General features: G+C 41.2%; 1 protein-coding gene across 1 annotated transcript; it reads left to right on the forward strand.

The window, feature by feature from the left end:
* The first annotated feature begins 6,742 nt into the window (after positions 1-6,742).
* LOC135393904 (uncharacterized) lies at positions 6,743-9,476 on the forward strand. Its single transcript, XM_064624244.1, has 5 exons — positions 6,743-6,915; positions 7,569-7,643; positions 7,715-7,742; positions 7,819-7,916; positions 8,878-9,476. Exons 1-5 carry the CDS (start codon positions 6,897-6,899, stop codon positions 9,177-9,179), a joined length of 522 nt encoding a protein of 173 aa, XP_064480314.1. The 5' UTR covers positions 6,743-6,896; the 3' UTR covers positions 9,180-9,476.
* The last annotated feature ends 1,310 nt before the right edge of the window (positions 9,477-10,786 follow it).

Raw genomic sequence — 10,786 nt, forward strand, 5'->3', positions numbered from 1 at the left:
ATGGTCTTTTTAGGGACCAATTTTGCGCTCAAGTTAAAGCGCTTCTCCTGCTGAGTATTCGTGCTTAATTCTATCACGATTTGGGCACTTTTATTCTTTTGCTAAAAAAATGGTGAGGTTCCTCTTGCTGTTTTTTACGGTCAAAACTTGATGGTCTTCTTAAGCGACCAATTTTGCGCTCAAACTGGAGCGCTTCTCCTGCTGAGTATCTGTGCTTAATTCTGTCACGATTTGGGCACTTTTATTATTTTGCTGAAAATAGAAAAAAAGGCAAGGTTAACCTCTTACTGTTTTTTACGGTCAAAATTCCATGGTCTTTTTTAGCGACCAATTTTGCGCTCAAACTGGAGCGCTTCTCCATCTGAGTATCTGTGCTTAATTCTATCACGATCTGGGCACTTTTATTATTTTGCTGACAATAGAAAAATGGTAAGGTTAACCTCTTGGTATTTTTTACGGTCAAAATTTGATGGTCTTTGTAAGCGACCAATTTTGCGCTCATACTAGAGCGCTTCTCCTGCTGAGTATCTGTGCTTAATTCTATCACGATTTGGGCACTTTTATTCTTTTGCTGAAAATAGAAAAAAAAGGCAAGGTTAACCTCTTGGTGTTTTTTGCGGTGAAAATTCGACGGCCTTTTTTAGCGACCGATTTTGCGCTCAAACTGGAGCGCTTCTCCTGCTGAGTATCTGTGCTTAATTCTATCACGATTTGGGCACTTTTATTATTTTGCTGACAATAGAAAAATGGTAAGGTTAACCTCTAGTATTTTTTACGGTGAAAATTCGATGGTCTTTTTTAGCGACCAATTTTGCGCTCAAACTAGAGCGCTTCTCCTGCTGAGTATCTGTGCTTAATTCTATCACGATTTGGGCACTTTTATTATTTTGCTGACAATAGAAAACAGGTAAGGTTAACCTCTTGGTATTTTTTACGGTCAAAATTCGATGGTCTTTTTTAGCGACCAATTTTGCGCTCAAACGAGAGCGCTTCTCCTGCTGAGTATTCGTGCTTAATTCTATCACGATTTGGGCACTTTTATTCTTTTGCTGAAAATAGAAAAAAAAGCAAGGTTAACCTGTTGGTGTTTTTTACGGTGAAAATTCGATGGTATTTTTGAGCGACCAATTTTGCGCTCAAACTAGAGCGCTTCCCCTGCTGAGTATCTGTGCTTAATTCTATCACGATTTGGGCACTTTTATTCTTTTGCTGAAAATAGAAAAAAGGCAAGGTTAACCTCTTGGTGTTTTTTACGGTGAAAATTCGATGGTCTTCTTTAGCGACCAATTTTGCGCTCAAACTGGAGCGCTTCTCCTGCTGATTATATGTGCTTAATTCTATCACGATTTGGGCACTTTTATTCTTTTGCTGACAATAGAAAACAGGTAAGGTATTGTACTCTTGGTATTTTTTACGGTCAAAATTCGATGGTCTTTTTAGGGACCAATTTTGCGCTCAAGTTAAAGCGCTTCTCCTGCTGAGTATTCGTGCTTAATTCTATCACGATTTGGGCACTTTTATTCTTTTGCTGAAAACAGAAAAAAAGGCAAGGTTAACATCTTGGTGTTTTTTACGGTGAAAATTCGATGGTCTTTTTTAGCGACCAATTTTGCGCTCAAACTGGAGCGCTTCTCCTGCTGAGTATCTGTGCTTAGTTCTATCACGATTTGGGCACTTTTATTATTTTGCTGAGAATAGAAAAAAAGGAAAGGTTAACCTTTTACTGTTTTTTACGGTCAAAATTCCATGGTCTTTTTTAGCGACCAATTTTGCGCTCAAACTGGAGCGCTTCTCCATCTGAGTATCTGTGCTTAATTCTATCACGATTTGGGCACTTTTATTATTTTGCTGACAATAGAAAAATGGTAAGGTTAACCTCTTGGTATTTTTTACGGTGAAAATTCGATGGTCTTTTTTAGCGACCAATTTTGCGCTCAAACTAGAGCGCTTCTCCTGCTGAGTATCTGTGCTTAATTCTATCACGATTTGGGCACTTTTATTATTTTGCTGACAATAGAAAACAGGTAAGGTTAACCTCTTGGTATTTTTTACGGTCAAAATTCGATGGTCTTTTTAGGGACCAATTTTGCGCTCAAGTTAAAGCGCTTCTCCTGCTGAGTATTCGTGCTTAATTCTATCACGATTTGGGCACTTTTATTCTTTTGCTAAAAAAATGGTAAGGTTAACCTCTTGCTGTTTTTTACGGTCAAAATTTGATGGTCTTCTTAAGCGACCAATTTTGCGCTCAAACTGGAGCGCTTCTCCTGCTGAGTATCTGTGCTTAATTCTGTCACGATTTGGGCACTTTTATTATTTTGCTGAAAATAGAAAAAAAGGCAAGGTTAACCTCTTACTGTTTTTTACGGTCAAAATTCCATGGTCTTTTTTAGCGACCAATTTTGCGCTCAAACTGGGCGCTTCTCCATCTGAGTATCTGTGCTTAATTCTATCACGATTTGGGCACTTTTATTATTTTGCTGAAAATAGAAAAAAAAGGCAAGGTTAACCTCTTGCTGTTTTTTACGGTGAAAATTCGATGGTCTTTTTTAGCGACCAATTTTGCGCTCAAACTAGAGCGCTTCTCCTGCTGAGTATCTGTGCTTAATTCTATCACGATTTGGGCACTTTTATTCTTTTGCTGAAAATAGAAAAAAAGGCAAGGTTAACCTCTTGATGTTTGTTACGGTCAAAATTTGATGGTCTTCTTAAGCGACCAATTTTGCGCTCAAACTAGAGCGCTTCTCCTGCTGAGTATCTGTGCTTAATTCTATCACGATTTGGGCACTTTTAATATTTTGCTGACAATAGAAAACAGGTAAGGTTAACCTCTTGGTATTTTTTACGGTCAAAATTCGATGGTCTTTTAGGGACCAATTTTGCGCTCAAGTTAAAACGCTTCTCCTGCTGAGTATTTGTGCTTAATTCTATCACGATTTGGGCACTTTTATTCTTTTGCTGAAAATAGAAAAAAAAGCAAGGTTAACCTGTTGGTGTTTTTTACGGTGAAAATTCGATGGTCTTTTTTAGCGACCAATTTTGCGCTCAAACTAGAGCGCTTCCCCTGCTGAGTATCTGTGCTTAATTCTATCACGATTTGGGCACTTTTATTCTTTTGCTGAAAATAGAAAAAAAGGCAAGGTTAACCTCTTGGTGTTTTTTACGGTGGAAATTCGATGGTCTTTTTTAGCGACCAATTTTGCGCTCAAACTGGAGCGCTTCTCCTGCTGAGTATCTGTGCTTAATTCTATCACGATTTGGGCACTTTTATTCTTATGCTGAATATAGAAAAAAAGGCAAGGTTAACCTCTTGGTCTTTTTTACGGTCAAAATTGGATGGACTTTTTTAGCGACCAATTTTGCGCTCAAACTGGAGCGCTTCTCCTGCTGAGTATCTGTGCTTGATTCTATCACGATTTGGGCACTTTTATTATTTGGCTGACAATAGAAAACAGGTAACGTTAACCTCTTGGTATTTTTTACGGTCAAAATTCGATGGTCTTTTTTAGCGACCAATTTTGCGCTCAAACTAGAGCGCTTCTCCTGCTGAGTATATGTGCTTAATTCTATCACGATTTGGGCACTTTTATTATTTTGCTGACAATAGAAAACAGGTAAGCTTTACCTCTTGGTATTTTTTACGGTCAAAATTCGATGGTCTTTTTTAGCGACCAATTTTGCGCTCAAACTAGAGCGCTTCTTCTGCTGAGTATCTGTGCTTAATTCTATCACGATTTGGGCACTTTTATTCTTTTGCTGAAAATAGAAAAAAGGCAAGGTTAACCTCTTGCTGTTTCTTACGGTCAAAATTTGATGGTCTTCTTAAGCGACCAATTTTGCGCTCAAACTGGAGCACTTCTCCTGCTGAGTATCTGTGCTTAATTCTATCACGATTTGGGCACGTTTATTATTTTGCTGAAAATAGAAAAAAAGGCAAGGTTAACCTCTTACTGTTTTTTATGGTCAAAATTCGATGGTCTTTTTTAGCGACCAATTTTGCGCTCAAACTGGGGCACTTCTCCTGCTGAGTATCTGTGCTTAATTCTATCAAGATTTGGGCACTTTTATTCTTTTGCTGAAAATAGAAAAAAGGCAAGGTTAACCTCTTGATGTTTCTTACGGTCAAAATTTGATGGTCTTTTTTAGCGACCAATTTTGCGCTCAAACTGGAGCGCTTCTCCTGCTGAGTATCTGTGCTTAATTCTATCACGATTTGGGCACTTTTATTCTTTTGCTGAAAATAGAAAAAAAGGCAAGGTTAACCTCTTGGTGTTTTTTACGGTCAAAATTGGATGGTCTTTTTGAGCGACCAATTTTGCGCTCAAGTTAAAGCGCTTCTCCTGCTGAGTATTTGTGCTTAATTCTATCACGATTTGGGCACTTTTATTCTTTTGCTGAAAAAGAAATGGTAAGGTTAACCTCTTGCTGTTGTTTACGGTCAAAATTTGATGGTCTTTTTAAGCGACCAATTTTGCGCTCATACTAGAGCGCTTCTCCTGCTGAGTATCTGTGCTTAATTCTATCAAGATTTGGGCACTTTTAATATTTTGCTGACAATAGAAAAAAGGTAAGCTCTACCTCTTGGTATTTTTTACGGTCAAAATTCGATGGTCTTTTTTAGCGACCAATTTTGCGCTCAAACTAGAGCGCTTCTTCTGCTGAGTATCTGTGCTTAATTCTATCAAGATTTGGGCACTTTTAATATTTTGCTGACAATAGAAAACAGGTAAGGTTAACCTCTTGGTATTTTTTACGGTCAAAATTCGATGGTCTTTTTATGGACCAATTTTGCGCTCAAACTAGAGCGCTTCTCCTGCTGAGTATCTGTGCTTAATTCTATCACGATTTGGGCACTTTTATTATTCTGCTGGCAATAGAAAACAGGTAAGGTTAACTTGGCATTTTTTACGGTCAAAATTCGATGGTCTTTTTAGCGACCAATTTTGCGCTCAAATGAAAGCGCTTCTCCTGCTGAGTATCTGTGCCCAATTCTATCACGATTTGAGCACTTTTCTTCTTTTGCTCAAAATAGAAAAAAGGTAAGGTTAACCTCTTGCTGTTTTTTACGGTAACAATTCGATGGTCTTTTTTAGCAACCAATTTGGCGCTCATACTAGAGCGCTTCTCCTGCTGAGTATCTGTGCTTAATTCTATCATGATATGGGCACTTTTATTATTTTGCTGACAATAGAAAACAGGTAAGGTTAACCTCTTGGTATTTTTTACGGTCAAAATTCGATGGTCTTTTTTAGCGACCAATTTTGCGCTCAAACTAGAGCGCTTCTTCTGCTGAGTATCTGTGCTTAATTTTATCACGATTTGGGCACTTTTATTCTTTTGCTGAAAATAGAAAAAAGGCAAGGTTAACCTCTTGCTGTTTCTTACGGTCAAAATTTGATGGTCTTCTTAAGCGACCAATTTTGCGCTCAAACTGGAGCACTTCTCCTGCTGAGTATCTGTGCTTAATTCTGTCACGATTTGGGCACTTTTATTATTTTGCTGAAAGTAGAAAAAAAGGCAAGGTTAACCTCTTACTGTTTTTTACGGTCAAAATTCGATGGTCTTTTTTAGCGACCAATTTTGCGCTCAAACTGGAGCACTTCTCCTGCTGAGTATCTGTGCTTAATTCTATCAAGATTTGGGCACTTTTAATATTTTGCTGACAATAGAAAACAGGTAAGGTTAACCTCTTGGTATTTTTTACGGTCAAAATTCGATGGTCTTTTTAGGGACCAATTTTGCGCTCAAACTAGAGCGCTTCTCCTGCTGGGTATCTGCGCTTAATTCTATCACGATTTGGGCACTTTTATTATTCTGCTGACAATAGAAAACAGGTAAGGTTAACTTGGCATTTTTTACGGTCAAAATTCTATGGTCTTTTTAGCGACCAATTTTGCGCTCAAATGAAAGCGCTTCTCCTGCTGAGTATCTGTGGTTAATTCTATTACGATTTGGGCACTTTTATTCTCTTGCTGAAAATAAAAAAAGGTAAGGTTAACCTCTTGGTGTGTTTTACGGACTCCCTCTTAGTTAATAATGTAATAAAAGTAGCAACAGTTTTTGATCCTTATACGGCTTCCCAATGCTCTTCATTAGTGGTATCCTATATATATATATATATATATATATATATGTGTGTGTTTACAATTTGATCGTGCACTCCCAACCAAGAACAACGAAACAGCTGTACTTGGTTGGGAGTGCACGATCAAATTGTAAACATATGCTCAACGTGCAGCTACAGAGCTTCGGCTATTTACCCTTTGTATATATATGTATATATATATATATATATATATATATATATATATATAATTAAAGGCTTAGGAGTGCCGTCCCAGTCCCGGCGAAGGCAGCGCGGACTGCCGAGACGTCGCCCCCTATCCCTATAAGTTTAATAAACTCCCCTTTTTGCTTTCCTGTAACCTCTTGGTCGTCTTATGATTTTTCCTGCTTACATATATATTTATATTTTTTCATCATGCCATTTCCCGTTGTAGACAACATGAAACTTTATTCACTATCGTATTTATCGCTATAGAGATGTATTAACAGAAGAGAAGAGAAAACGTCTTCGACTCGGGCTACATATATTGTGGATTTCGTTCATATTTGTTTATTTATGTTAAACCTTGACAATGCGTGCAAGAGATTGCAGAGAAAAAACAGTTTGGAAACTTCCCTCTGTCATTCTGAACAAGAACAAGAGCTCTTGTTGAGATTTTCTTGGACAGTAGAAGGCGAAGACCACGCATGCTGCGCTCGCCCGTTGCACGTTGTCCTGGTTGCGCGTGCTGTGCAGAGCTCTATCCGGGCCAGGAACTTGGGGGCAACGAAGGCAAGGAGGAAACCTACCGGCAGCTTCACACGTCAAACGAGGACCCGTCGGCTGAGCAGCAATGTCGTCTAGTGACAAAAGTAAGCACCTTTGGAATCTTATTTCGAAAATGACCTTGGGAACCTTTCATGGCAAATATTGACGGGAAATATTGCGATTTTTCCACGGAGTCGCAGTATTCCTCTCTTGCAAATACATTGTAGAGCTCAGTAGCGAATGTTCGTGAACGTTTCTGAAAGTGACGGCGCCAAAGATTGTTTACTTCGTTATGTCGAGATATTATAGAGTTACAGTGTAAAGATAGATAAAGCTGGAGATAACTATAGAATAAATATATTATGGCGTCGAGATATCATAGAGTTAGAGAGATATTACCTCGTTATGTCGGAGATACCTTCTCGCTTGGAGGAACTACACCCATTCGATGGATGCAAGCTGTCATGGCTGTACAGTACATAGCTGCTCCAGTACAGATTAGTGAAGATGCTCCAGTTCAGTCGTTATCAGGACAAGTTGAAAAGAAAGTTCGCCGTTCATGGTCCACAGCTGGTTTGCGCCATATATATATATCCGTCTTGCGTTCATTTTGTGACACACAAAAGCCTCTTGCACGTGTCTTGTCTTGCACGTGATTATAGGGCGCGCCTTTACGCCATTGCCAAGATATGACGTCAGAACATGGAGAACTCTGAACCAACCCCAGAATCAATTGTGCTCCTCAATGTCCACACAGATTCCAGTGATGACAACAACGTCAGGGTAGACGGCGAAGACACGACGGAATGTTCCTACAGGACAGAAGATACCAGTAAGTGACGACATTCTTTTCCGTCGTCCAGAATTAACTATAATGCTCGTACTTGTACGCATCTTTAACAGGTGACGAAAGCCCTACAAGTAGCTTGTTGTGAGTATGAATCCTGCTTACCATAATGCGCGCGCGCACTCACGCACAAATAATTATTTGTACAAACTTCACAAAGGAATCAACGGATATGGGTCGTTCCTTTGGTGCTCGTTGGATTTATGGTGGCCCTCGTGTTTGCCGCCATGGTTATCACTTGGAACGATGCTCCCCAAGGTAAGGCCACTGACAGCTTCCACTCCATGACATTATCAATCTTGCAGCCGTTTTATTTTACATCTTCTGCAACGTCCACAACTATGCTATGGCCCGACCGTTTTCAGTCTGTTTTTGACCTGTTTTCAGCTCTTGGAAAAACATGTAAACATGGGAACATCTTCAACATGTTGCTGCTATCTAGTGTGGTTCAGCTGATTTAGCTGACTCTTGAACTTATACCAGGATGAGTCTACTGACGTTAGTGAATACGTTGAGAACAGCTTCGTCGAACACCGTACTGGCCGAACCAGCCACATATTTCTTAACTGTACGTTTTGATTATAGCAAAGCGAAACCCCGAGCAGGGAACACTAAGTGGAACGACATGACACGACGGTTCAGGGTTAAGTCGCGTCGTGTCGCCGTTCTTCTATGTGTTCCCTGAAGCTTGGGAGTTTCGCTATGGTATGGATCTGTACATGCTAGCGGTTCTCTCAGGCCTCCCAAGTTTTGATTACGTACACACGTGCCTAAAATATTCCCTATGTAACGTGACTACCAATGTGGATCACAGTTATGACGCTGTTGCAGCTGATGATCACTAGACAAATAGCAGCACAAGCTATTTTAGGTTGTGTTCGTTTATTCAACTCGCGCGAGCCGCGAGTCGGGAGTCGTGACGTATGAGAGTCATCGTACGCCATCGACTACAGCGACCCTCGTAGAGTAGAGCGTCGCTACACCTCTAGTGTTGATTCCTCGAATTTTAGAACGGGAGTCACTGCCAGGGCGATGACGTCACGAGAGCTTCACCAGGGAAGTTTCGCCCTGCAAGAGGACTTTCTCGGCTCTCGAGTTGCTCGAGTCCAATAAACGAACACAATCTGAGTTCTCACTGGAAGCACGGTGACGTCATAGGTAGACGTCACGTTCAGCCACCCAACGAATTGTATTGTATTGTATTCTATTGTATTTCCAGCTGATGGCCATGACAGCGTGCACATTTCTCATCGACCACGACGAAGAACCATTGGGTCAAAGGGTGACATCGTAGAGACAGTCTCCGAAATTGTAAATGACATCACGACAACGACGATGACGATCACTTCTGAAGCGTCGGAGGACGAGATGACGAGTCGAGTTACCAGGAGGTGGACGAGGAAGAGGACCCGTCCTACAAAGGCGTCAACGATGCCCCATCCCCAGAAACACAAGAAAAATAAGCATACGACTGCAGAAGCGACAGCATCTATTGCCGTCGATGAAGACGACAATAATTGACGACGCTTATGAAAGCCAAAATAGCTCTGGTTGTGGAACTTCATAACGAAAAAGAAAAGTTGTTTGTCCAGTAGGGGGCAATGATTCGCAGTATGTATGCGACACGGAGATATAAATTCAGTGAGGGACCCCCCGCATGAAAAGTATTTGGAACGGATAAATCGCAGAAACTGCAGCCCGCTCTCAGTGGATGAGATGTGCTCTGGAACCGCGAGTCATTCGTGTCAGTTTCAGTTTTATTTTGGAAGAAAGTATAAGATACATGGTTTCAAGAGGACTGCGTGGGCAGGCCTGAATTTAGTGGTTGGTCATGTTTTGCTGTACACAGTTTCTAAAAGTAGGTTTGATACTTCATAGTAACGTAAAGTGTGACGTAACTAGCTGGAAACGAGTCATCGCATGAGAACTTCTCTGGAAGTCCAGGAGGCTTGACGCAGCATCAACCGTAGCAACGTCTTTGGTGTTGCAAAGGGAACCTTTATTAAATGACCACTGTGGTCACCCCCTTTTCTTTCCTTTCTTTTCTTTTTTTTTTTTTTTTTTTTGCTGCGGGGTGCTCTGAAACGAATAAAATGCCCTCCTGCGAACGAGCGAGTCTGAGAGTGAAGTAAGGAGGAGGATGCGTCCTGACTTAACTTACTCCCCTGGCTCGTGACGTAAACTGGCGCAGCTCAAACGGCTATAAGCAGTTCGTGAAATAATAATGGTATTGTGACGTTACACGTACGGTTTTGTCTGCGCAGTGTGGCGACATGTTGCACGTGGGTAGGACTCCGGATAATTTTGACCACCTGGGGGTTCTTTCGACGTGCTCCGGAAATCTCCGACACACGGTGCTGGAAGCAATGTTTACATCCCCCGCACGCGTGAGCTGAAAAGAAATAAAGGCATGGGGCTTAGCGACTCCACGCGCGAATCATGACGGCGATCTGCGGCTGCTTACTCTATTTTCGCAAGTTTGAGTGCGCCGTGACAATACTAACAATACACCGCAGAGAAACTATTTTTCATGGTGACGCCTGATGGACAGCTTGACGAATTAGACAGGGTTTCGAACTTGAAAGCAAAAATAGGTGTGTTGATATCAGCTCTGGGAAGGAATAGTCACTGTTCGTAAAATATCTTGTTACACAGCGACACGAGGAGAAACCACACGATCAGAAGCAACTCTGTACATACCTATGCTCGCCACTGCACAAATACTCTTCGAAACTGCGGAACTATGGGGGAGAATTCTGCGAGTGAAGCACTGACATCAACGAGCAAGAGGGCTTCCCGCTCGGTGACCATTGCGAATACCATGCAAGGAAAGAATCAGGTTGACCTCCCGTAACTAATCAGGATGAACTCCATAACGTGAAAAGCTTGAGTCTGGGCATAACTAAAGGGACAGGACGAACACACAACTCAGGCTTTCGTATATCATGGAGTTTGGCCGCCAGCTGACCTGTATCTATGTCATAATGTGGATCAACCCAGAACAGACCTACCAGTAGTCCCACCTATAGCCTAATTTAAGTCGTCAGGCGAAACCAACTGAAGATAGTCGGAAATGGGATAGGGTATGAACGCCGACATTCCGCCGTAGCACTGTGAACTTGGACTAA

This window comes from Ornithodoros turicata, chromosome 5, assembly GCF_037126465.1.
Source record: "Ornithodoros turicata isolate Travis chromosome 5, ASM3712646v1, whole genome shotgun sequence".
Lineage (NCBI taxonomy): Eukaryota > Metazoa > Arthropoda > Arachnida > Ixodida > Argasidae > Ornithodoros > Ornithodoros turicata.

What these genes read in the sequence shown, in the direction of transcription:
- LOC135393904 (XM_064624244.1), top strand. An exon ending in CTACAGGACAGAAGATACCA is followed by an intron (nt 7,644 to 7,714) that starts GTAAGTGACGAC and finishes CATCTTTAACAG; the next exon opens with GTGACGAAAGCCCTACAAGT. An exon ending in AGCCCTACAAGTAGCTTGTT is followed by an intron (nt 7,743 to 7,818) that starts GTGAGTATGAAT and finishes AACTTCACAAAG; the next exon opens with GAATCAACGGATATGGGTCG.